The sequence below is a fragment of the Crocodylus siamensis genome, chromosome 5 (genome assembly GCF_052110815.1).
Source record: "Crocodylus siamensis isolate JL-2025a chromosome 5, ASM5211081v1, whole genome shotgun sequence".
Taxonomy (NCBI): Eukaryota; Metazoa; Chordata; order Crocodylia; family Crocodylidae; genus Crocodylus; species Crocodylus siamensis.
This window is the reverse complement of record NC_143399.1, coordinates 94,699,790-94,727,766: the sequence shown is the minus strand read 5'-3', so window position 1 is coordinate 94,727,766 and position 27,977 is coordinate 94,699,790. Positions and strand designations below refer to the sequence as shown.

General features: G+C 43.9%; 1 protein-coding gene across 1 annotated transcript in view; it reads left to right on the top strand.

Moving 5' to 3' along the window:
• Positions 1-27,977, top strand: part of DNAH5 (dynein axonemal heavy chain 5) — a 305,852-nt gene that overhangs the window by 276,694 nt on the left and 1,181 nt on the right. Inside the window, exons 72-79 of the mRNA XM_090049841.1 lie at positions 5,364-5,609; positions 9,763-9,982; positions 10,666-10,871; positions 11,352-11,555; positions 12,277-12,492; positions 18,822-19,034; positions 20,322-20,474; positions 26,583-26,814. Of these exons, the coding sequence (XP_089905967.1) occupies positions 5,364-5,609; positions 9,763-9,982; positions 10,666-10,871; positions 11,352-11,555; positions 12,277-12,492; positions 18,822-19,034; positions 20,322-20,474; positions 26,583-26,814 (1,690 nt within the window). The remainder of the gene's footprint in view (positions 1-5,363; positions 5,610-9,762; positions 9,983-10,665; positions 10,872-11,351; positions 11,556-12,276; positions 12,493-18,821; positions 19,035-20,321; positions 20,475-26,582; positions 26,815-27,977) is intronic.

The following is a 27,977-nucleotide window of genomic DNA, read 5'->3' as shown; positions in this document are numbered from 1 at the left end:
CTGCTTTTTTGCTCTCTTTTGTGTGGAAGTTGAAGGTTTTGTTATGTGTATGATGGGATGGAGCAGGGTCTGAATTGTTTATGACTGTGTGGCCGGCACGCCGACCACGTAGCATGTGAGACACGACGTGAAATGCAGCAAAGGTGTCTGTCATGGTGTGATGTGTTGGTTGTTTGATTTGGTTTGGTAGTAAGTTGCTTGTGTTTTCACTTTGCAAGCGGCCACTATTGTTGTATACCTGAACCCCTGAATAAAGTAATTAAAAGTAAAAAATCCTTCCTTCCTATAGGGGCCTCAGTCATCACTTTCCTGCCCTTCTCCCTCTTTGACTTACCTGTGGAAGCTGCTCTCCAGGCTACCTGGTGACCCATGTGTGTATTACATGCACATGACATCCGCTGCCTGACTGCCCTCCTCCTGCTTCCCTCAGCCCCACGCAGGCTGGAACTCTACCAGCCTGCAGAGAGCTCTTTGAAGAAGTGCCAAATCCATGTATTTCTCTGTTAAAATGAAAAACCTGTGTTTTTTATCCATTAAAAGGGGAAATCTGCATTTTTCCATTTTCTGTGGGAAATGGAAAACCCAGATCTTTGGTCATAAGGATGCCTGACAACTGGCTTCCAAAATGGGCCCTATATTCCCAATTTGCTGAGGCCGTGTCCCAATCCTCATGCCTCATAGTTTATCAATAACCAAATTTGTTTGTAGTGATTTAACCCACTACTGCCGCAATCCCATTATTATTACATGTTCATCTTATTCAGAAATGTTTTTCATCCATACTGATTATGTCCTATTTTGGCCACCATTTTAAATTCCATTTTTTAATATCTCCAACATATATTACCCACAACCTTGACATCATTTCTTGGTTTATTGGTGAGCATGTGTCTTTCAATACTTGTGTTGTATTCATAATGATTATTCTATAATGGTTCTATTAACTTATTCCATCTATTTCAACCTCCTATATTCTTTGTTCTGAATTTAATTTTATACTCTATTCCATTATCCATTACATTTATATTAATCCTATAGTATTTGGTTTCAGGTCTTAAACAAGTAGTTTTAGTTCTTTCATTTTGTTGTTTCAGATCCTTCTATTAGTAAAGCATCTTTAAGACCTTGCCTACTCTGGCTACAAAATTGGATAAGGTCCTTTGATGGTATTGCCTGCATTGTCATTGGGTACATTCTTTTTCCCTGCCTTCTGGGGGTCCTTTTCTTTCCCATCACTATATTCTTTGTTCAGCTGATTTTCATTATCTTCCATCTTAAAAACAGATGTGGGAATTTAGCATGCTCTCCCAGTATTTTTTCATTCTTTTAGAAAGTCAGTGAAATAGCTTTCCTTAATTGAGCAGTACCATCCTATGCTCTCAGCAATGTAGGAGTCCTGTAGGACTTATATTAACTTTTTGCCTGCACTGGCTCAACTGACTGTTGCCAAGAATGAAGCTTATCCTATGTGCTCCAGATTGGGGCTTGGGAGAGAAGTATAGAAAAGGTGGGTGCTACCAGCAGATCTTCTCTGCTATAATTCTGGGCCCAGAACCTGGGAAGTGAAAGCATGCGGCTGATGATTAGCTATTAGTGGCTGCCTCTTATGAGTGGCACACAGGGGATGCCATAGTTGGCTAAGTGAGTGTAATTTAAGAATGGTGACGTCTTTCTTGAGCAGTGGCAAATGATCCTTTTCAGAGTTCTCTAATGCTGCAGCTAGACAGCTACTAGTATTCACTTTAACAAGTTTAAAACAGGCTTGGTAACTAGCAATGTGTTTAACTTAATTGGTTTGTGGGCACGTTTGACATGTGAGGAGAACAGCCATAAAGGGTTAGGGAGAAAAAAGACTATGCAATGCATGTTGTATATGCTTTTTATAGTTAAAAAAAGAATCACAAATTTTCCCCTTTAGCCTCAGACCCTTACTTCCTAGATGTATTCTTTTATCATTAAAGTAGAGGTAGGTTTGGAAGAGAGGGTTGTAACCTCATAGATCTGTTCAAGAAGAACACTGCATGAATGAGGGAGAATATGGAGGAAAGCACAGAAGTGTTTGTGTGGTTGGTGGGAAGTTTGATGTCACTAAAAGCATGGCATGGGGTAGAGTTGTAAAAAGTGGTGAGTCCTAAATGGTTTTTTAAAAGTGGATTTAGGGGATGAGGATGAGGTTATCTCGATCTTTGGAGCAAGGCGAAGGGTCAAGTCAAAGCCGACTGCTATCCTTACTGATTCATGGGATATGACAGAACTGGCAAGAGAACAAATTTATGTGTGGGGCACCTGGAGTGTGTTCAGTTTGGGCTGTCAATCCCTAATAGATTCAAGATATCCAGAAGGCTATATCAGACATCATGGAATAGAGGGCATCCATGAATCTGCAGAGAAGAACAAAAACAAGGAGAGAGGAAGACAAAAAGTCCTTTTTCAGATATGTGGGGAGCTGGAGGAAAAGCAAGGGCAATGTTGGACCCCGCTAAACCAGATGGGACAACTGACAACTGACACCCAGGAAAAAGCCAACCTATTAAATAGGTGCTTTGCGTCAGTCTTTCATCAGTCCCATGGGACGCCCATGCCTGCTATGGGACAGGGAGATCCGGGTGATGGGTATCCCCTACCCTCCATAAATGCTGACCTCGTGAAGGAACACCTTGAGAAGCTGGAGACCTTCAAGTCAGCCGGCCCTGACAATCTACACCCCAGGGTACTCAAGGAGCTGGCGAGCGTCATGGCCCAGCCCCTGGCACGGATCTTTGAAAACTCCTGGCGCTCTGGTGTAGTGCCCGAAGACTGGAAGAAGGCCAATGTGGTGCCGATCTTCAAGAAAGGGAGGAGAGTGGATCCGGCTAACTACAGGCCCATTAGCCTGACTTCTATCCTGGGGAAGATCTTAGAAAAGTTTATTAAGGAGGCCATCCTTGATGGACTGGCCCAGGCTAACATTCTAAGGGACAGCCAGCATGGGTTTGTTGCGGGTAGGTCTTGTTTGACCAATCTCATTTCCTATGACCAGGTGACCTATCACCTGGACAAGGGAGAAGAGATTGATGTCATATATCTTGACTTCAGAAAAGCTTTTGATCTGGTATCCCATGATCACCTCTTGGCCAAACTGGCCAGTTCTGGCCTTGGCTCCATCACGATCCGCTGGCTGGGAAATTGGCTTCGTGGTCGGACCCAGAGGGTTGTGATTCATGGCAGTCACTCATCATGGTGCCCTGTGACCAGTGGGGTCCCTCAAGGCTCTGTCCTGGGACCCATACTGTTCAACATCTTCATTAACGATGTGGACATTGGAGTCAGGAGAGGACTGGCCAAGTTCGCCGATGACACCAAACTTTGGGGCAAAGCATCCATGCCAGAAGATAGGCGGGTGATCCAGGCTGACCTGGACAAGCTCAGCAAATGGGCAGATGAGAACCTGATGGTGTTTAACACCAAAAAATGCAAGGTTCTCCACCTTGGGAGGAAAAACCTGCAGCACCCATATAGGCTCGGCAGTGCTACGTTGGTTAGCACTACAGAAGAAAAAGACTTGGGGGTCATCATTGACCACAAGATGAACACGAACCTGCAATGCGATGCTGCGGCTAGTAAAGCGACCAAAACGCAGGCTTGCATCCATAGATGCTTCTCGAGCAAATCCCGGGACGTCATTCTCCCCTTGTACTCGGCCTTGGTGAGGCCACAGCTGGAGTACTGCGTCCAGTTTTGGGCTCCACAATTCAAAAAGGATGTGGAGACGCTTGAGAGAGTCCAGAGAAGAGCCACGTGCATGATCAGAGGTCAGGAAAACAGACCTTACGATGACAGGCTGAGAGCCATGGGACTCTTTAGCCTGGAAAAGCATAGGCTCAGGGGTAATCTGATGGCCACCTATAAGTTTATCAGGGGTGACCACCAGCATCTGGGGGAACGTTTGTTCACCAAAGCGCCCCAAGGGATGACAAGGTCAAACGGTCACAAACTCCTGCAAGACCGTTTCAGGCCAGGACATAAGGAAGAATTTCTTTACTGTCCGAGCCCCCAAGGTCTGGAACAGTCTGCCAGCAGAGGTGGTTCAAGCACCTACATTGAACACCTTCAAGAGTAAATTGGATGCTTATCTTGCTGGGATCCTATGACCCCAGCTGACTTCCTGCCCTTTGGGCAGGGGGCTGGACTTGATGATCTCCCGAAGTCCCTTCCAGCCCTAATGTCTATGAAATCTATGAAGACTGTGTTGTAAGGGAAGGTCAGATGGGCAATGCTGAAAAATTAATTAGTCTGGAAGGCAACCTAGAAAGTTGATTTCTCCCACTGGGAGGGAAATAAAACATATGAATGATTTTCGATATCCTTTTGAATGAATAGTTAGTGTTTTGACACTGTTTTGACTCATTTTGAGCTCAAAGCAGCGAAATCAAAATGAAATGAAGGGCTTTGAAGTGGCCTCAAAATGAAATGAGGGCAGTCAAAATGTGCTGAAACCTTCAAAATGTTTCAAGTTTAAAAGCAGCCCAGCACTCCCCAGCACTACGATTGGGCTGGGCTGAGGGGAACTCAGCTGGGCTGAGTCCCTTCCTCCGCCCAATCAAAACATCAAAATAGCATTGAAACAGTGAAACTGTTTTGACAAATCAGAATGGAACAGTGTTTTCAAATTAAAACAAAACTCAAAACAAAACACTATTCCATTGAAACGGTTGTCAAAGTGGAATGCTGCTGTTTCGCACAACCCTACTATATAATTCCTTAAGAAAGTGACAACTGGGTATTGCTACAATAGATAAAGTGTAATGTAGGAAATCTGTGTAAGAAATCAGATATGTGACGCTAAACAGGAATCTTTTACTGACTGTCAGACAGAAAAAAAGCAAGGTATGTGTGAAGCCCCCAGTGAAATCCCTTTCCAAGCTAAAAAAGGTTATCATTGAAAATTACCTTGGGTAATTTTAAATTTGTTCCTACTTAATCTTTCTTTTTGCCATTGTTGATGAATAATCTTGAATACTAAGGCCTGTGAAAAGTAGCTCATTCCTTCTAACTTTATACATCTGTCGAAGCTATCTTGGCTTCATTAACTCAGTTATTATAGGAGGTTTAGAACAGATTTCCTCAGGTTCATTTTAGAAATCTTGGATATATTTTGGATGATGAAATGTTCATTTATAACATGTCATAATGTTAGAAATAGTTGTGTTGTTTGTCCCACTTTAGTCTGCAACCCCAACATATATTTGTTTTTATTTGATTAAATGTATATCATTACACTATGAGTTTGCTTCACAAGTTATGTATGCATTCATAGTCATTGCTTGTAGAGCACAACATGCAATGTTAATATCACAGATTGAATTTCGCTATTTTTAATACAGGCCAGAAAGTATATAACAGATGCTATGGGTGAGAAATATGCAGAAGGTGTCATTCTGGACTTGGAGAAGACTTGGGAAGAATCTGATCCACGAACACCTCTCATCTGCTTTCTTTCTATGGGATCTGATCCTACTGACTCAATCATTGCTTTGGGGAAAAGATTGAAGACAGAGACACGTTGCATTTCAATGGGCCAAGGGCAAGAGGTCCATGCACGCAAACTGCTTCAGCAGATCATGGCACATGTGAGGCAATATTTGAATTGTTTGTGGTCTTCAGTACAGAGTTGAATAAAAGATCAAAATATGTTAGAACCTTGGTTAGGAATAAGGCTTACTTTCAGGTAATTGATGCATAGAGGGAACTGTATTTTACACAAAATTCAAAACAATGACCTGTATCCTCACAAAGATTGATTTAATGGCAAAAAAGCTATAAAAATACCCAAACCAAAGTCCTTCAGTAAATGATTATTGCTTCAAAAATAGTTCCACTAAGAATTTATTACATTAATATGATGACTAGATTATCTGACTACAGTCGATACAGATTATTAGCAGAAAGACATTCCATATGAATGATTACTAATTAATTTGCCAACTTGCTACAAACCTAGATACAATTCGTTAAATGGAGGATAAGTTCCACATTTAATTTTATTGAGAGCCTTTTGTGTCATGCTGCTGTTCGTAAATTGCAATAATACAAAATCCTAGAATCTAAATGCATAATCAAGAAATTCTTTAATCCACTTGGGAGGAAGGAGAACAGGGTGTTAAGCAAGACATTGAAGTTTACATGTGGAATAGGACTAATGCATTTCATAGGGGAAAATTACTGAACTAATTCTATGATAAAATGAAGTTGCCAATTTGTTGTGAAGTGGTTATTGCTAGGGCTGTGCAAGGCTTTGGACAGAGCTTCAGATTCAAAGAAACTTTGGACACTTCAGCATCTGAAGCAGCATGCCCGGATCAAAGTTCTGGCTTTGTTAGGCTTTCTGAAGTGATTCAGAGTTTCCAAAGCACTTTGGAAAAGCTTTGGAGCTGCTTCGGAGATCTGGCCATAGGGTACAGTGGGGAATCAATGAAATATCTATAACTTTGTTGTTTTTTGTCTGATTTGGATGAAATTTGCAGGAATGGTAGCCTCTGCTGAGAGCATGAAGTCTACCAAGTTTCAAGAAGATCAGTTTAGCAGCTCGGGGGGAACTGGACCCCAAATTCTTGAAAGCAAAACTCATGTCATGTGTACGTGTTACACCACAGGGGGGTGAAAATCACAGGGGTGGTGGTCCCTGTTCAGGCCACAAAGCCTGCCAGATTTCAAGGAGATAAGTGTAGGGGTTTGGGGGAAACTGCACCTCAAGCTGCGGACAAGCAAAACTCATGACATGGGTGACACTGTGTGTGTTAAGGCTCAGCAGGATGAAAGCTGAAGGGATGGTAGCCCCTGCTGTGGCCATGAAGCCTGCCAGCTGTAGAGAAGATAGGTGCAGGGCTTCTGGGTTCTGGGGCCCTGCACCTCTGGCTGCTGATGGGCAAAACTCATGATATGGGTGCTTGTGCAACTGTGTCTGTCTTGGGGCCGGGGTGGGGGGAACCACTGCAGGCCTAGCTGCTAAGCTACTGTGTTACCAATTACCAATCAATCATGATTCACTTAGGGACCAGCTCAATACACAGTAGCTAGCTAATGTAACCAGCTAATTAGCAACAATTAATACCTACAAAACCCCACACTAAGGAGAGGAAATAATCAATACAGACAATCAACTTCCCCAAGAAAGAGATAGTCAGTTGTACAAGCACCCATGTGCCTGTCAGCAGCTAGGGGTGCAGGGCTCCAGAACCCAGAAGCCCTGCACCTACCCCTTAACAGCTGGTGGGCTTTGTGGCCGCAGCAGGGGCTATCATCCCTGCAGCTTTCACCTCGCTGTGCCTTAACACACAGTGTCACACATATCACGAGTTTTGCTTGTCCACAGCTTGAGGTGCAGTTTTCCCCAAACCTTTGCACTTATCTCCTTGAAACTTGGCAGGCTTTGTGGCCTGAACAGGGGCCAGTTCCCCTGCAGTTTTCAGGCCACTGCACCTTAACACACACAGGGTCATCTATGTCACGAGTTCTGCCTGTCAGCAGCTTGAGGTGCAGTTCCCCCCAAACCCCTGCACTGATGTTCTTGAAACTTAGCAAGACTTGTAGCCTCCCCAGGGGCTACCACCACTGCAGTTTTCACCCCCCTGTGTTGTAACACATACCCGTGACATGAGTTTTGTTTTCAAGAATTTGGGGTGCAGTTCCTCCCAAACCACTGCACTGATCTTCTTGACACTTGGCATGCTTTGTGGCTTCACCAGGGGCTACCACCCTTTCAGGTTTCATCCAAATTAGACAAACAACAGCAAAGTTATAGATTCCCCATTATACCCTATGGCCGGATCTCCAAGGTGGCTCCAAAGTTTCAGAGCTGTTTCAGCTGGATTGAAGCAGAAACCCAGTCTAGAGCTCCAGATCAGATCCCTGGCATCCAAAGTGGTCGCATCCTAAGTGGCTGGATCGGATTGCTGCTGACCCACATGGGCCTACTTATTGCATCCATGGTGATGTAATCTACTAATAAAGATGGTACAGAGAAAGACAACTAAAGAAATCTTTGTCCACATCCAGACCTAAAGGCAGCCAAGTCTGTAAAAATATACCTTCTACTCCTCAAAACTGTACCTCACCCATGCATCTCCTTCTGAGTAAGACTGTTGCCTTTCTGGTCTTGGGATGGGGAATTTGTTGGCAGGGTCTTGCTTTCCTGAAAAAAAGGGAGAAAGGGAAAAGCCAGAGAACAAACATTCTTATAGAACAAAAAAGAATGGCGGGGCCGAATTGCACATAATTTTCCTAAATCCTTCCATCTAATGGTGTGAAGTGGTTGAGCCCTAAGAACTCTTGAACTAGGTGCCAGTTAAGAAAACCAGAGGTGTAGCAAGCTATTCAGTACCCAGGGCTGAGGACAAGTAGTGGTGTGCTGACCAGTGTAGAAAGACTGCAGAGAGAGAAGTCTTATCTGCCCAGACTCTCTACCCAGGGAAGGCAACTGCTACTGCTGCTGTTGTAACCAATGCTGCCATAGTAGCAGCAATAGCTGTGGGGAGAGAGAGAGAGAGAGTCTGGTGGAAGTGGTCCTATAGCTGTGGGAAAAACTGTCTTGGGTGGGGGGCGGGGGTGGAGAGAATCATTCCAGTTGTACCCTACTGCCTAGATACACTGTGGGGGTGTAGGACTACACTGCACAGCTCCTATAGCTGGGTAGCAAAGGGCTCCCTCTGATGTAGTAAAGATGGATGGATGGATTCTGGTTTCCCCCCATAGTCAACACCTGGGGCTGGTGTCCCACTTGCCCCCTCCCAGTTATGTTGCTGTACCTAACTTCTCCACTTAGCTTCTAATGAATTCCTATTTACATGAGATTTAACAGATGGAACAAGGAGAATAAGAAGTCCTGCAAATTGAACATGGGAAATATTTACTTTATCACTAGAAAAAGGGATCTGTAATTCAACATAGTGCACTGTTTAACCCTTTCTTGATGTCAGCAACTTGCTGCTGTTATCACATTACGTGGTTTGGCTACTGAACTGCTAGTATCTTAGTAACCTTGATATGTGAGCTGGTGTTAAGGCAGAGGTTCTTATGATGTCTCCAGTTCAGCAGCTTTAGCATGTTGAATTGCACATTTCTGAGCTTAGTTGGCTAGCATATCTAGCCTCTGGGTCTGTAAGGAATACTTCTGTACAGAAAAAGAATGATTGCTTTTGCCGGTTGAGAACAGCAGGGTTATGGAACTGCTTGTCTGGGCCAAGCAAAGTCCATGGCCCCATAAAATGGACAACAAAAGCTATATAATAGACACATATTCAGAGACAAGGTTTGTTGGGCTAAGTAGCCTGTTTTACTGAGAGTAGTGTGTGTGTGTGTGAAAACAAACAAACAAACCAACCAACCCCCAACCCCTCCCCCCCCAAAACCGAACCCTCCCAAAAAACCCTGAAATGTTCATCTCACCCATCAGTTAATCTCAGCTTTTTCTTGAAAATAGGAAGTGTTTTTGCAGTTGCGTATATGCCGCTGTGTTAACTGGCTGCCAGTGTTTGAGCTTTACATGGTAAAGGAAATTGCTCAAGAACATGTGGCTTAAATGAGTGACTGCTTCGTGCGGAATTGCAATGTTGAGAAATAGAATATGCTGATCAAACTCCTCTGCCTGCTTCACTAGTCATACTCAGTTGAGTAAAATTGACTATGTTATAGTTAAGTATTTGCTATAGGAAAAGTGTTTTCAGTTGGCAAATAAAGTTAAACTTGATATAAATGCAAATCATAACATGTAGTCTGTTGTGTTAGGGAGGATGGGCACTACTGCAAAACTGCCACCTGGGTCTTGACTTTCTGGATGAGTTGATGGATACTATTATTGAAACAGAGACTGTCCATGAGGGTTTCCGTTTGTGGATGACCACTGAGGTTCATAAGCAGTTCCCCATTACTCTTCTTCAGATGTCCATTAAATTCACCAATGAACCTCCTCAGGGACTCAAAGCTGGGCTGAAGAGAACCTATAGTGGTAGGTGAAAGGAACCGACAGACAGCACAATTATAATGTGTAACAAAAACAGTCAAGCATGTGCGTTCTTCCACACTTGTCTCTGGTACCATTTTTCTGTCTTGTAGTTGTTTTCAGTTTAAGAAAGACATTTTAGCCCGCCTTCAGTAATCATCCTTTGAAGCTGATAACAGGAGTTTCTGTAAATGCATCACTGCATTTGCAAATGATGGTAAAACTGAGAGAATAATTGGGCAACATAGCCACAACAGACATCCAATATTATTAGATATAAAAACAAGTTTTTCATATTTTAACTTCTAATGTCTTGTTTAAAAAATTGTTTCATATAATAATTTAATTTTCTTCCATGTTTATGAAGATAAAAGGAAGATCACCTGATTTTTTTTCATTACATTTTCCCTGACCCCCTCCCCCGCCAAACAGAGGCAGTTCAGCACGAAGGGTTTCATATGATAACATAAGATGCAGTGCAACAAATGCTATAAAATAAACCTGCTTTGTTTCTGGATTGCAATTAACTTGTGTTGCATATAAGCAGACTATACTACTCCTGTACTGGGATACTATGTGATGTAGTTAGTATCTAAGTAACATCAGGAGAGTCATTTTTGGTAATGAGTCTTGTTCTTACTTAAAAAGGCTTTTCACCAGTATCTTCTGGGTTCTGTCTATATGAACAGGTATAAGTCAAGATCTCCTGGATGTCAGTAACATGGTGCAATGGAAACCCATGTTATATGCTGTTGGTTTCCTACACTCCACTGTTCAAGAAAGGCGCAAATTTGGACCTCTAGGTTGGAACATCCCCTATGAGTTCAATCAAGCTGACTTTAATGCCACTGTGCAGTTTATCCAGAACCATTTAGATGACATGGACATAAAGAAGGTATGTGGCATCATTTCAATGGCAGTTAGCATAGAAAGGTTGGTACATTGATTACTTAGGATTGCATGGATTGTCCCAAACAACTGAAATGCTAACAAGGATTACTCACAATTTTTCTATAAAGTTGTCCTAATCTGTGTTGAGCCATTCCTCTGAATGAGAAAAGCCAAAAATAATTTAGTCCAGTAGAGATAGCTCTGTGTCAAACTTAACTTCAACCTCCACCTTGAGTGACATTAGGGATAGGCCCTACAGATTTCCTCAGTTGCCAAATTAGTTCTTGTGTGAGGTTTAGGCTGGTCTCAAGATCAGGGAAACATGAAGGCAGCATAGAGCCATTTTTGCTTTGTACAACAGTTGAAATGGAAAAAGGAGGACAGGTAACTATTATTGGTTATCTAAAGACATGCCTGCAGATGTTGATAGATGTCTGTGTGAAACTAGAAGATTAATCTGCTAACTGAAACCCTTGATTTTTAGGGAGTCTCCTGGAACACTGTCTGCTACATGATAGGGGAGATCCAGTATGGGGGCAGAGTGACAGATGATTATGATAAAAGATTGCTCAACACATTTGCTAAAGTCTGGTTCAGTGAAAACATGTTCAGCCAAGACTTCTGTTTTTACAAAGGGTATAGTATACCCAAATGTACTACCATTGATCAGTACCTTCAGCACATACAGGTTGGTAAATTACTAGGTTCTTGCCGAATAAAATATTAATTTACCCAAGGACTTTTCACTTTTAAGCATCCTTCTTTCATTCCAATCATTTATACAGGATAGCCTTTTCCCTCCATAATTGCCTGCATATCTGTTACTAGTAATGTGAAAATGCTGCAGATATGGCAGCTCTAACATCTTATTTTCTTGCTGTTTCCTTGAGAGGAAGCATCTTGTAGGGCAGTGGAGGTCAAACTTCTTCCATAAAAAGGCACCATACCCACCCTGGATGGGACTCCAAGCCACTTCCCTTGCTTGATCTTCTGTTCTGCTTCCTAGCCTATCTGTCATTATGCTGCCTTTCTTCTCCTCAATTTTCTGCATCCCACACTCCGAGGCTGCCTGTGCCACTTATGGCACATGTGCTGCTGGTTGGTCATGCTTGTTCTAGAATTACCATTATCAAACACATACACCCTGCCTCTCAGAATGCAGATGAGATGGAAGTGGAAAGAAACATTGTTTCATTTATGTTCTCAGTGGTTGGAGTCAGCAGGGTTTGTACTCTAGTGCTAGATTTTATATAGCTTTGCTTCTCTTCTTTGAGGATGGTTGGCTTTCTGAGGTTGAACAGCCTCTTCAAACTTTCATACAAGAGTAACAATTTCTAGTCTTTGAGCCTTTTATGTGATGTTTGTGTCAATTATCTCTCATTTACAATTCTTCATCTTTGACCACATAGAGCCTCCTTGCTTATGATACTCCAGAGGTGTTTGGTCTGCATCCCAATGCTGATATCACTTACCAAAGCAAGCTCGCCAAGGATGTATTGGACACTATCCTCAGTATTCAGCCAAAAGATGGCTCTAGTGGAGGAGGTGAAACCAGGGAAGCAGTGGTGGCGAGACTGGCTGATGATATGCTGATGAAACTTCCTGCTGATTATGCACCATTTGAAGTGAGTTCATGAAATCTGTAAAAAAAAACAAACAAAAAAAAAACAAACCAAAAAAAACCCAACCCAACCCCCTCCCCCCTCCCCCCCCCAAAAAAAAGCTATATCTGTTCCATCTTGCCTTATGTGGATATGAAAAAGCAAACAAAACCCTATGTAATGGTTTTAATCTTTCTAAAATCTTCAGGAAATACTTTTAAGGGATCTGTCAGCATAAAACATATAGTGAAGAAGCCTGACTGGGATGTTAATATTCCTAATAAAGTTGCTAAGTGTGTACTGATGAGTTATAATTGCTTTTCTAAACTATTAAATCTCTACTTTTTAAGCTGTCATTTTCACTAAGAGAGGTCATCAGTTTTTCAGCCAAGTTGGATAACATTGTGAAAGAATACTTGTGCTGAATTACAAATAAGCCTAAATATTTAAGATCTTCCTTAATTCAAGTTTCAGTTTAGATTCTTTGAGATTTAAGTAGTTTATTTCCCTAAGCTCCAAATGTTCTTTCACTGTGGACTGACTAACCGTGTAAGTGTAGGTGGTGAAATGTTGAATCCTTTTTTGATGGTTCATATCTAGTAAAACAAAACTGCCTCTAAAACAAGGCTTAATTGCCTATTTGGATGACCATTATGTGGATACGTCTCCACATCACATTAACAACCATCCAATGCAATATCAGTTACTTTCCTTTTTTTGGTGTTCTAACATGACATGGTGATAAAAGAGGAGGAATGGAGATTAGATCTTACTATTGGAGGTTACTTCTCTATGATGGGTTGATGGTTGGTTGTTGGAAGGGACAGGCTGAACTGCTACTGCTGTTTTAATTTATACTCTGTGATGGCAAAGAGCTAAGCATGGATTTTTAGAATAGATGGTTTCCCTCACTTGAAGAATAGTTTTCACAAATGGGTCCTTGATGTTCCTTTTACATGATGTTGTGTGAAAGCTCTATAATTCTTAAGGCTCTCTCATAGTTTACTTCTTACAGAAGTAACGCTGATTGTAAATATAAAAAAGGGAGAAGCATATAAAACAGTGTGTGGCTGAGGAACACCCATGTGGCTGAAGAACAACCCCATGTTAGGGGTAATTCTTGTCCCACTGTGTACAATGTAGTATCACTTCTCAAGTCTTCTGAAACTATGAGGACAAAAATTTCAATATGACTAACTGCTCATCCTTATTTCCTGATGATAATTCTGCAACAGCCTGTGTATTGCTATGATCTTAGTTTCCTGAAAGTCTTGCAGAAAGACTGAGACTTATCCTTGCCTCAAAAGCACAGGAGGCTGGAAAGGAAAAGTTTCAGGGTCCCACAATGGTTTGTGTTTTCTGCCCTATCTGCAGAACTAGACATTTTATAAGTCTGTCTATAGTCATCAGAGGAAAGAAATACAAGTCAAGATTGGCAACCGGACACTTTAACATTGTCACACCGTCACTTATCTAGCAGTCAAGTTGGACTGGATCCTTACCTACCACCAGCATTTGGAAGGGATCCCCAGTAAGGTTAATAGTAGAGGAGCTCTTCTTATCTGTCACCTTGCTGGTACCACCTGGGATTCAAGTTTCCAAACACTTTACAATTCCACTTTGGCACTTGTGTCTGTTCCTGCTGAGTAGTGTGCACCAGTATGGGGCTGGAGCATGCACACTAAGTTAGTAGATTCCAGCCTTAACAGTGTCATGAAAACAGTCACTGGATGCCTCATGCCAGTGCCAGATTATGACATGCTGAGGCCCTAAGCCATTTTAGGAGGCCCCATACGATAAAAATAATCCACAAAATCCACAGAAAAAGAATTTTCATGACATTTTAACATGAATTCTTGTTATTTCTGCACAAATTTATGAACTCAACATGAATAACAATTGTGGAGCCATATATATGTATATTTTTGTCGTATTAAAAGAAAAATGTCCAGTTTTTTTTTACTTAGAGGCTTTAAACTGTAGCTTAAGTAGCTTGAGCCTAAATCCAGCACTGCCTTATGCCAGTTGCAGTTGACTGCTTACCAGTCCTCTCATGCATTCCCCTCCTAACATCCAGTGACAAGCTGCTACCCTGGCCCTAGGTGTAAAAGCCCAAGATCTGGACCATTCTTTGCATGTCAGCCTGGTAGCCACAAGCTGGAAAACCAACCGCTGCCCAAAGGGAGGTAATCCCTACATGGATCAAAGGGGGCAAGAGGGCACAAAGGCCTCCCATGGCTCACCAAAAGCATCTGGAAACATTTCCAAGCTAAAAAGGTGGCATACACCCATTGGAAGGGAGGGGCCATCACCAGAGATGACTATATGTCTGTTGCTTGGGATTGTAGGGGACCGGTCAGGAAGGCCAAGGCAGAGATGGAACTGCCCAGATCAAGGACAACAAGAAGTCCTTTTTTAAATGCATAGGGGGTAGAAAGAAGGTACTGGGTAACATGGGGCATCTGCAGGACATGCTAGGAAATCTGGTCGTCGCACCAGACAGCAAAGCTAACCTATTTAACAATTTCTTTGACTCCATTTTTCTGAGTAGGGACCTGGTCATCCCACCCACTGGGACCCCGTGGGAGGCACACCCAGGCGTAAGGTCAGCAAAGACCTAGTCAGGGAACTTCTGGAGGGACCGGACATATTTAAATCAGCAGGTCCAGATGATCTCCACCTCAGAGTGTTGAGGGAACTAGCAGAGGTTATTGTGAGACCTGTGGCCTGGCTTTATGAGCACTTGTGGTGGTCTGGCAATGTGCCAGAGGACTGGAAAAGGGCCAATGTGGTTCCCATTTTCAAAAAATGGAGGAAACAGGTCCCAAGAGACTATAGGCCTATTAGTCTTACTTTGGTCCTGGGGAATCTTTTTGAGAAAATTATCCTGGTGCATATTCATGAGGGGCCAGCAGGGGAGACTGTGCTTAGGGGCAACCAACATGGTTTCATTAGAGGCAGGTCCTGTCAGACCAACCTGGTGGCCTTCTATGACCAGGTCACCAAACTCCTGGCTACAGGTGTTGCGGTGAACATAGTCTTTCTGGACTTTAGGAAGGCCTTCAACATGGTCTCTCACACCATTCTCATTTGAAAAATAGGAGACTGTGGTGTTGATGCCTACACAGTCAGATGGGTCAGTAACTGGCTGGAAGGCCGCACCCAGAGAATGGTGGTGGATGGGTCTTATTCGACCTGGAGGGATGTGAGCAGTGGGGTTCCCTAGGACTCGGTCCTCAGGCCTGCACTGTTCAACATCTTCATCAGCGACTTGGACAAAGGGGTAAAATGCATCCTGTTCAAATTTTCAGGTGACAATAAGATGTGGGGAGAAGTGGGAACTCTAGAAGGAAGGAAGAGGTTGCAATAAGATCTGGACAGGCTACAGGGGTGGGTGGAAGAGAACAGGGTGGGTTTCAACACTGACAAGTGCAGGGTACTGCACCTGGGGAGGAAGAACCAGCAGCAGACCTACACACTGGGGAACTCCCTCCTCATCAGTGCAGAGGCAGAGCAGGATCTTGGAGTCATTATTGAGGCCAATATGAACATGGGCTGACAGTGTAGGGATGCAGTCAGGAAGGCCATCCACACCTTGTCATACATCCACAGATGCATCTCAAGCAGGTCTAAGGAGGTGATCCTTCCCCTCTATGCAACTGGTTAGGCTGCAGTTGGAGTACTGCATCCAGTTCTGGGCGCTGCACTTCAGGAAGGATGTGGACAGCATGGAGAGAGTCCAGAGCAGGGCCACCCGCATGATCAGGGGTCAGCACGGCAGGCCCTACGAGGAGAGGCTAAGGGACCTGAACCTGTTCAGTCTCCACAAGACAAGGCTGAGGGGGGATCTAGTGGCTATTTACAAACTAATTGGGGAGGACCAGCAGGCATTGGGGGAGTCCCTGTTACCCCAAGCACTCCCAGGAGTGACAAGAAATAATGGTCACAAGCTAGCAGAGGGTAGATTCAGGCTAGATATCAGGAGGTGCTACTTCACTGTCAGGGCGGCTAGGATCTGGAACCAACTTCCAAGAGAAGTATTGCTGGCTTCTAGCCTGGGGGTCTTTAAAAGGAGGCTGGATGAACACCTGGCCAGGGTCATTTGACCCCAGTACTCTTTCCTGCCACGACAGGGGGTCAGACTTGATGATCGGACCTTCTGACCCTACCAACTATGAAGTCTTGGAACCCATTTTCCACCCAGGTCAATAAGCTCACTGAATCTGGATTTGGCATGTCACTTACAGCATAGACCTCCCATCAGTGGAGCATGCAATATGTTGCACAAGAAACTACAGCTAAAGAACTTCATCACCAGCTTTCACCCCTTAGGCTGGCAGATGCCTTGCAGGGCCTGGACTTCCTGTAACCATCTCAGAACAGACATTGGATGTTTAAAGATGAGCATGCACTCTTGGACCCTCTCCAGTGATGCTGGCTGCAGCTGTGGTGCTCAAGCTCAGATAGCTGACCACATTATCTATGGCCCTCCTTCATGTATCCAAGGTCTTATTGATACTGACTATTCTACCTGTTACTGGCTTACTGGCCCTTATGCTTCTGACATACGACTGTAGCAACACTCGCAGCAGCACTAGCAGCAGCATCATGACAAGTTGCAAATGTTGGGAGGAAGTTAAGGTAAAGAATAATGTGGGTGAATGCAGCTGCCTTTCCTGGGGTGGTCAAAAGGAGAGATCCATCTTGGCTTCATCTACTGCACATGGGACTATTCAGCTCCATTATATCACTTAGGCTGTTAACAGATTTTGAATTTCTCCTGGAGAAAGACTTTTGGCTCAGGGTCCTACAAACATTCACCCATTGTCCTGCTTCAAGTACCTCTGAAGAATATTGTATAAACTGTGCTAAAGCTTTTGCTTGGGACATTGCTATGTGCCTCTCTAAGTTATCATTTTAACTTGAATCTAAGTTAAATCTGAATGTAAGGTGACCCCCCCAATAATTAGATTATGTATATGAAAAATGTATACATATTTTTTTCATAATTTTTCAGGTACTGGAAGGTTGTCTTAAATTCATCCACTCCCTAATGCTACAGCAGAGAAAGCAGTGGCAGCAGGGGGGAGGTGGTTCCCTTGCCCATTTTTTTCTTTCCCATTTGTTTCCCTTGCAGCTTTCCTGCCCACCTCTCAACTCCCAGCTCCCCACAGCCTCTGTTCCTCCCCTCCCATTCTCCACAATCGCTGCCCCTTTTCCTACTCCCTAGTCTCCGCCTCTTCCCATCCCCCTTTCTCTCCTTACTGTCAGGTACTTCCCCCCTGGAGCACAGCACATGGAAGCATGCAGTGTTGGTGCTGCTGATTTCACCCAGCAAAGAGTAGAGATTCCATATGCTACATGCCTGGGAGGAAACCCAGCTTGAGCCAGAACTGAGCTGCACCTGACAGTAAGTGGGGGAAGGAGGCAGAAGTAGAGAAGAAGCTGCAGAGAGCAAGTGGAGGGGGTACAGGAGGTTGCTGTGCATCTGACTCTGGCCATGACTGGGGTTCAGGACCTGAGTCAAAGGTGTAGCAACTCTCTTCCCTCCCCAACCTCTGCTTTGTATGCAAATGTACAACAAGGACCTTCCCCCCTGCTGATTGGGGGAAAAAAACCCTTGTCTTGCATTCTAGTACATACAGTATTTGTGGCTCGTTTATTCCAAAGACCAGCCTGTCAGGCTGTATGTTCTCCCAGGGCAACTACCACAGAGGGGCCGTGATGAGGCTTGGAAGGACTATTTACATTTTCACAGACTTCTTGTCACACTTTTAGCTTCTTTTCTACCTTGGAGATCTCAGAACAGCTGGCCCCAGTCAAAACCCAGGACAATTAGGACCACCTCAAATGAGATATCTGTTTACACCCTCAAATTTTTCCTGAGTTTTCAATGGGAGGTGATCTAGAAACGCATAGGGTGGATGAAGTAAAGAGAAGAAAATATGGGCTATACATTTCTAAAACGTTGAAGAGAGTTCAGTCCATTTGCTTTCATTTAAATGAAAAAGAAAAATTAAATAGCAATTTCCTATATAATTCTGAAAACAGGTGGCATTGCATATGAATGCTGTGTTTATAAAAAGGGTCATCTAACGCATGGTTTAAAGAACGTTTTTTTTTTTCTTTCCCAATGTAAAGAACACCACCACCATAGAGAAACAAAACAAAAATTTAAAAACCTAAATTTGCACTATTTGTTTACTTTCTTCGGTTTCTTTGATAGGTTTCATTATGCATTAAAAATACACCCCATCTTTCCATTAAGTATCTAACCGTGTTATATAATTAATTTGGGTTTTCATTATTTTTTAATTTTAAGTAACTTATTTTACTTGACTTTCTTCTCACAGGTGAAAGAGAGACTGCAGAAGATGGGACCTTTTCAACCTATGAACATCTTCTTGAGGCAGGAGATGGATCGAATGCAGAGAGTGATCACCTTGGTGCGAAGCACTCTGACTGATCTAAACTTGGCCATTGACGGAACAATCATAATGAGTGAAAATCTGAGGGATGCCCTGGATTGCATGTATGATGCAAGGATTCCTGCTCGTTGGAAGAAGGCAGGTGTTGAAATAATAGAATCCAATGTTCAAAAGTAAAGAACACATTGTTCCCTCCGGCTTACCCCCCCACAAGGTGGAGGTTAAGCACCAGAAGACCTACAGAGATGGAGGAATCTCCCTCATAGGAGGGTTAAGTGTAGGGTTAACTGTAAACAGGTTTGAGCACAATGTTAGAACTGTAACTTTTCCAGCCCTCTATTTTCCTGTGATTCTATGAATGCTACCAAATATACAGCAGATGAGCTTTACGAATATATATATAGCTACATTAACCACACTTTTCACTACCAAGTCTCTTGTTTGGGCTTTCTTTTCATTTTGAATATTGTTGTTGTTTTGTAGGTCTGTAGTGGCAAAACTTCAATTGAAATATCATTTAATTGTGTAAATCTAGTAAGAGAAACCATGAGTCTAATGGTGTTGCAGCCTTATTAGGTGTTGTCTTTCCAGACTCATTAGGTGTTTTTTTCAGCCTTATTAGATGTTGTCCAGTAACCTGAAGGGGGAGACAAAGAGGAAAAACCCAATCTGTAGTATAGTATGATGTGTTTTCAATTGTCAATAGTGTTGAACCAATGAATGCTTTTCTCTGTGTTCCCGTGTCCTTTATCCATCACTAATAATTTTGTTGTTTTTTTTCACTGAATTTAAAATAAATTTTTATATTATCATTTCTGACTCCAGGGTTAAATTGCTTCCATCAGAAGTGTAACTTCAAATCTGGGACAAATGTGAATATAAAATCACATAACAATTTAATAGTTTGAGTAAGAAAATAAAAATTAGGTTCTGGTTTAATGTTCCAAATGGGGTGAAAGAACTAGCTGATTGTTCAGGAATGTTCTTATAGTGCTGATAACAGTAAACAATTTTTTTATTTTTAAACTATGAGAGAAACAGACAGTAGTTCAAATGTTATGACCACTTTCTTTATTGGATAACAAAACTGTAAGCTTGTACATAGAAAAGTGATCAGAAGGCTAGGGTATTGCAATTTCAGTTGCTTAATTGAAGTAGGTTAATTTTCTTGACATGCGTTGTGCTCTAATTTGTATATACCTGTACAGCCCTATAGATTTTAGTAGGACTGCCTGCATATAATTGAGAACATAATTGAGCCACTTGGCTTATATTTTCTTAAGGATAGTTGGATTCTTCAAAAATAAACTAGTATTGTTACTATCTGCCCATAGTTGCTAGTGAGTGAACTAACAGATGTTTTTGTAGGATTGTGTATGTGACAATAGAGTCCCATAAAGCAAGAAACCTTATCCCTGTTTTTAGGCATCCTGGGCATCCAGCACTTTGGGTTTCTGGTTTACTGAACTTCTGGAAAGAAACCGCCAGTTTTACTGCTGGATTTTTGAGGGTCGACCAAACTGTTTCTGGATGACGGGGTTTTTTAATCCTCAAGGATTTTTGACAGCAATGAAACAGGTAGGAAACTTCATAATGCAATTGCTATTGGTTGCATCTTGTGTTAGGGTAAATGCCTCCTTCATTGTAATGTGGATGGGGAAGCTGTGTGGTGAGGTCTTAGAGGATGTTAGGGGAGGTTCTTTGGGTTGATGTGATATTTTTTATTAAACAAGTTAACTTAAAGTTAGTCTTTGCAAACTTTATGGCACAAGAAGCTTTCTTCAGGCATTGAGAGATTCTGCTGTTCTGAGATCTCCAAGGTAGAAAAGAAGCTAAAAGTGTGATAAGAAGTCTGTGAAAATGTAAATAGGTGAAAATTTGGAAGACAATGGGGAGTGGGGTCATAAAAACCCATGGAAGAAAACCCGGAGTAGTGCACACATGGGGAGCGTGTCCTTGCAGAATGGAGAACCCCTGACTGTGTGGTGTGTGGTGCTGCAGATGTGTTTGCAGCGCCACATACCTCACGGCTGTGCTCATCTGGATGCGCCTTAAAAGTGCAGCCTGGCAGAGGGCGGTGGGCAGAGCTGGCACTGCCCTCCAACTGGCTTCACCAGCCCCATGGAACGCAGTCTGGCAGCGGGAAGTGGGGAGAGCTAGGGCTGTGCTCTCTGCTGGGCTGAGCCTCATGAGGCTGAGGAGCCACTCAGAGCATAGCCCTGGTTCTCCCCTGCCTCTCACCACCTGGCTGCAGTGCAGGCTTTGCTTGGGGTTCCCAAAGGCAGTCTGCAAGTCTGTCTAGAATCCCTCAGCATATGTTAGTAGCTGCAAGTCCCACAAACAGCGGTGGTAATACAGTCTCTAAGTGGAAGAGTGAACTTTAAAAAAAAAAAAAAAAGAAGAAAAGAACAGAAAATAAATAAACCTGGCTGGCAGGGTGCCAGCAGTAGTGTCAGCTTAAGATTACCTGACAAAGGGAGCAGAGTTTGAATTCCAGCATGTTCTTCTGAGGCAGGGTCTCAGCAAATCCAGGGAAGTTGACTCTCATCCTCTGTGGTTAGCAGCTGACACATGCAGTGCACAACGCTGCAGAAAGGTGAGTGGTGCTTTTATTATGGAGGTGCACACACACAGGTACCTGCCTTCATCTGAGTTGTGTGCCTTCCTTAGCCTCAGCTGGGACTGAGCCTGGTGTTGCGGGGGAAGTTTAGCGCAGCATCAGCATTGTGCTCTGCCTCCCTCCACCTGGCTCAGCTCCCAGTGGCTCTCAGCCCTGTGGATCTGAGCGTGGTGGGAGGAATCAAAGTGTAGCAATGGGGCTGTGCTCTGCCTCCCTCCACCAGGCTCAACTCCCAGCAGCATGTAGCCCCGTGGAACTCAGCCCGGTGGTGGGAGGCAGAGTGCAGCACCTGCTCTGCCTGCCTTCTGCCACCAGGCTGAGCTCAGTGGGGCTGGTGGAGCCATTTGGAGTGCAGCCTGGAGGCGAAAGGAGGGCAGAGCTGGTGCTGTACTCCAATAAGCTCTGCCAGCCCCATGGAGCACAGCGGGAAGAGCTGGGGCTGTGTTCCCTGCCAGGCTGAGCCACATGGAGCTGTGGAGCCACTTGGAGTGCAGCCCTGGATCTCCCCTGCCTCCCACCACCTGGCTGCTTCAAATTTGTAATGTTTCAACTGCCCTCATTTCATTTTGAGGCTGCTTTGAAGCCCTTCATTTCATTTTGATTTGGTGTTTTGAGCTTGAAATGAGTCAGAACAGTGTCAAAACGAAACAGCCGGCGAAGCTTCGCACAGCCCTATATAGTAGCTGTTTTCTCAAGGCAGACTATTACCAGTTCCATTGTTTCTTAATAGTGAGGTGTGGTAATAGTGGCCAAATACTTGCAGTTGGTTTGGAATAACTGCCTCTGTTTCTGATCCCAACTTCAGTAAAATATACAGTAGTTTTTTAAGCCAAGATATGCTGCTGTAAATACGGATACAGTTTGTATCACACTCGCATGATTTTTTGAGGCTTACTTCTAGGAATGTAGAATTGGTTTCTGAATTGTTTTGGTGGGCATATTGCCAAATGGATAAAGGATAAATGATGATATGACAGTTCCCTCTTTTTGGGGGGGGAAGTAAATTCTTCATCCTGACCTCAAGGTCAGGGTTTTTCAAGGGAAACTGAAACAGCTTGTATGAAGACAGTTAAAAAGCTGATGCTTGGATAGGGATGAAAGTTGGTGTCTGCAGATGAAGTGTATAATACTATGCTGAGATACTAGGATAAATGGGGACCTATATAAACTTGCATGAGATATCCAAAGCAAAATACTTGTATATATTTTTTTGTTCTTTTAACTTTTTTCTATATACTTGTGATGCTATTTTGATAGATGAATCATAACAGTTCTGAAAAAGCCATCTTAAGTCTTTCATGCTAGACACCCAAGGCTCCCAGAGTTAGGGCTTTGTTACACATTGCACTTTAAGCTGCCCAAATGTTGATCAGCGTTAGTGCTAACTTGAGTTAGAAGTGATTACTTCTTAAGGCTAAAAACCTTCTCTGACTGCACCTCACCTGCACAGCTGTGACTTGCCACTAGAAGGCTGGCAAGCAGGGGCCTGACTAGGAGCTACAGCTGGGGATTGCCCTAAGTAGTGGGGTGTGAGAGATGGGTTGGGGGAGGAGTTGAAATGAAGGAAGACAACCACTGAAGGATAAATAAAAAGAAGTAAAACAAAAAGAATTTTAAAAGGAGAAAAGAGAAAGTAAATTTAAAGAAGATCTCAGGTTTTAATAAATTGGGATTTGGCTATGGGGGGTGCTGGTCATATTTTCCAGGGTGCCTGGGAGGTAGAAGTGGTGTGGGAAGGCAGTTTTGGGGGAACTACTGCCCCTGTCCTGGGAAGGAAGCTGAGATCCTGGACCTGATCCCAACCCCCTGTTTTGTTCCCCCTTCCTCCTAACCCTCCCAGAACCCACTCCTGGATCTGTCCATGCCCGGTGTTCTGGCTAGCTGGCATGTACTCTGCAGGCTATTTGAATAGGATTGCACCCATGGGAGTGGGAAGGTCCATATCCCTGGAGGTAGAAGGGGGAGTTGGCTTGGTGGCAGAACCACTCCCTGGGCAGTAGAGTTCATAAGGTGGAAACCTTGTCCACACAGGCTAGGAGGATGTGGGAAGGGACACTGCTTTCTGGGGTGCTGGAGGATTGGCCATATATTAACACCTGAAAGTATTTTATGCCACTGGGGCACCACCAGATTCCTTGAAAGGTCTCTGAGCTATGAGTAGATAAGACAGGCTGAGGCTTATCCATGCCTGTTTCCCCAGCCCCCTTGCCTGTCCCCTTTGCAAGGAGGTAAACACTAATATATTAACTAGTTTTTGATACGGGGCACCACTCCATTTACAAAAGTTTTTTCATAGATTTCATAGGCATTAGGGCTGGAAGGGACCTCGGGAGATCATCGAGTCCAGCCCCCTGCCCAAAGGGCAGGAAGTCAGCTGGGGTCATAGGATCCCAGCAAGATAAGCATCCAATTTACTCTTGAAGGTGTTCAATGTAGGTGCTTGAACCACCTCCAATGGCAGACTGTTCCAGACCTTGGGGGCTCGGACAGTAAAGAAATTCTTCCTTATGTCCAGCCTGAAACGGTCTTGCAGGAGTTTGTGACCATTCAACCTCGTCATCCCTTGGGGCGCTCTGGTGAACAGACGTTCCCCCAGATCTTGGTGGTCACCCCTGATAAACTTATAGGTGGCCATCAGATCACCCCTGAGCCTGCGCTTTTCCAGGCTAAAGAGTCCCATGGCTCTCAGCCTGTCATCGTAAGATCTGTTTTCCTGACCTCTGATCATGCGCGTGGCTCTCCTCTGGACTCTCTCAAGCTTCTCCACATCCTTTTTGAATTGTGGAGCCCAAAACTGGATGCAGTACTCCAGCTGCGGCCTCACCAAGGCCGAGTACAAGGGGAGAATGTCGTCCCGGGATTTGCTCGAGAAGCATCTATGGATGCACGCCAGCATTTTGGTCGCTTTACTAGCTGCAGCATCGCATTGCAGGCTCATGTTCATCTTGTGGTCAATGATGACCCCCAAGTCTTTTTCTTCTGTAGTGCTAACCAACGTAGCACTGCCGAGCCTATAAGGGTGCTGCAGGTTTTTCCTCCCAAGGTGGAGAACCTTGCATTTTTCGGTGTTAAACACCATGAGGTTCTCGTCTGCCCATTTGCTGAGCTTGTCCAGGTCAGCCTGGATCACCCGCCTATCTTCTGGCGTGGATGCTTTGCCCCAAAGTTTGGTGTCATCGGCGAACTTGGCCAGTCCACTCCTGACTCCAATGTCCACATCGTTAATGAAGATGTTGAACAGTATGGGTCCCAGGACAGAGCCTTGAGGGACCCCACTTGTCACAGGGCACCATGATGAGTGACTGCCATGAATCACAACCCTCTGGGTCCGACCACGAAGCCAATTTCCCAGCCAGCGGATCATGGTGGAGCCAAGGCCACAACTGGGCAGTTTGGCCAAGAGGTGGCCAAGTTATGGAGGAATGCCTTGAGTAGGCCTCTGCGAATAGGAAAGTATTTGATTTGGATTTGGATTCAGCCGATTCGGAGAAGAGTAATTCAATTCGGTGATTTAAATCACTGTCCCCATTCAATTCAGGCAAATCAGAATTGGAGATTTGGTGCTGATTCAGACATTCAGATCTGTGGAGGAGAGGCAGGGACAGCCGGGCAGCTGCTCCTCTGGTTGTGCCTGGTTTCTCTGGGCGGCGGGCAGCCTTGGGAGAAGCCCTCATTGCTGCTCTGCCTGACCCCATCCGCTGCCCAGCCCAGCCTCCAGGCAATTAAAAAGAAAAAAAAGCCCCACACTCACTAGCTGTAGCAGGGGCTGTGAGGGCTCTGGGGCCTCCTGGAAGTGCTCAGGCTCAGTGGCCCCAGATCACATGCAGCGTGCGGTGCCCTGCTGATCTGCGATGCACCCACACCATGAGGCAGCTGTTACATTGGTGCCATGTGGTGGTGGTGGGGGTGATTGCCACTGCCCCATGGGTGGGGAGATCAGAGAGCAGGTGCTGCATGGGGGAGCTCTGCCAGGAGGCCTTAGAGCCCTCACTGCCCCTGCCTTAACTCAGGGTGAGTGAGGCACTTTTTAAGTGCTGGGATTAGGTGGGGGATGGGGTTGGGCAGGGCTGGGCAACCATGGAAGCTTCTCCCTTGGATCCCCTGCCTGGGGAGAGGCAGGTACAACTGGAAGAGCTGTGGGAGAACATGCTGCTGCCCAGCTGGTGTATGCCTCTCCCAGGCTGATCCAAATCTTTTCCAAATTGATTTGGAGGCTTTGGATTCTATTCAGAGCTTTTAATGGGTCTCCTGATTCAATTCAGATTTGGAGATTTGGCTGCTGAATTAGGTTGAATCTCCTCTGAATTGAATTGGTGACCAAAGCTTTGCACAGCTCTAGCCTTGGGTCTGTCTAGTGAAGGACACCTCATAACCAAAACTGCTGTGAACTACTGTTCTAACTGACCACACAAACAGTGAGAGAGTGCATCTTACATCCCCACCCCATAAAAATACAGTCTAGGGAGTAGAGTACTTGCAAAGAATATGGAACAGCTTGGTTTGGGTATTTAGGGCTACTTAAATGAAAAAAGCATTCATTGACTTAATGTTCCATGTATTCCAAAAAACAGCACTTTATGTTTATATCCATTTGAACTGACTCTTCACAACTACTGCCCTCTCCTGTTAAGCCTTAGTACTTAATAAAAAATTGAAAAGCATACCTACAGATTAATGAATTAAAGCCTTCCTTGGAGCAGAGATTTCCTAGCACTTGAAGGAAAACTCAACCTAAGTAGATGAATTGTTCATGAGACATTTTGATGTTAAAAGGCAGATTTACTAAACTCTTGACCCTTCTCGTGTGCATAGTATTTATTTTTTAAACGCAATAAATCTGAAAATAACTTGTATGTAAAACATGGAAAGCTTTTTCAGCAGGAAAATAGAAGAAAATAATGTGGTGTTAATAGATGGAAATGAATTAAGGTAAATGCTTGTTTTTATGATGATTTAAGGTGGTGCTTACATTACAAAGTGTACTGAAATTATAGCTCCTAACCTAAATGCTATTTTTCCTTTAAAAAAAATTACGTACAATGTATGTTGTTGGTATTTTCAAACAGGAAATAACTCGAGCCAACAAGGGGTGGGCATTGGACAGTGTAGCCCTGTGCAATGAAGTCACCAAATGGATGAAGGAGGATGTTACAACCCCGCCTCCTGAGGGTGTCTATGTATATGGTCTGTATCTGGAAGGTGCTGGTTGGGACAGGAGAAGCTTAAAACTAGTTGAATCCAAGCCCAAGGTGCTCTTCGAAATAATGCCTATTATAAGGATATATGCAGAGAATAACAGTAAGTAACTACTGTCCTACAGAAATGACAATTTAAATTTGTTTTACTTATCTGAATATGTTGTTATTGATTCATTTTGGTATTAAATAATCACTCTCCATTAATGCATAACTAATAGTTTGGGGAGGGCTTTCAAGGTTTACTATAATAAAATCAGGATGTAGGCTCCCATTCTGCAAGGTAGGTGCTCTGTTATCACTAATAGAGGATCCCTCCCTCAAATACAAATTCTTTAATTTGGTCATAATGCTCTTTGTATCTTGTTGTAGAAAATCCCTGTCCTACATGACCTTCACCAGACCCTTTATATTCACATCTCATTGCCATAATTAATAATGCATTTTCTCAGTATGAACACATAAATATGATCCTGTATCTCTCAGAATTCTTGTCCATTCCAGTGGCCACGGTATTGAACCTTAGTGCAAGAGCAGTCCTATTTTTTTCCAGTAAATTTTCTGAGAGCGCCTCAGGTATTACAGGGCACTTCAAAATAGGAATTAATTTTCCTCCTCATCTCATATTTGCTGGAGTTCCAAAACACCAGTTACCATATTACTCTAGGACTGGTAACACTACCTTTACACTGCTATTTACCTTGGTGTTAGAGGCCTATGTAAAGTTCACTGGGACCTGGAGCTGACAAGATAGCTGAATTATGGTACTCATTATTACATTTTGCTATGGGTTTTGAGAGAACAGGCCAGTAGTTTGTTTGCCATGAATAAATAGCTACCCTGAAATGTATGGAATAGCGATACGCAAGATGCAGGGTTTGGACATATGATGTAGTTGTATCCCTGATGTTTCTTGAGATCATTCTATATTGGATTCAGTTAAGTTACACCAACATGTGGCTTGGTGTTGTCCATCCACTCCTATACACTGGCATAAGTGGCCTATGTTCAAGGCCTGAAACTTATTCACAAGGGAGGTCTTTTTAAAGAGGAAGACCCAGGGCTGTAATAGTCCATGGTACTGTACCCCCCCCCCCGCTCTGGGACCTGCTGCTGGTCCCTCCCACCCTGCAGGACATGGAGGGGGAAGCTTGCATGCAGCATCTGCCACCATTGTTCACCACTCTGTGCTGCTGCTCTGTGCAGCCTCTGGGACTGCCCCTGTTATCCTTCATCCTCCCCCCAGCTCTGTGACTGGCCAGCATG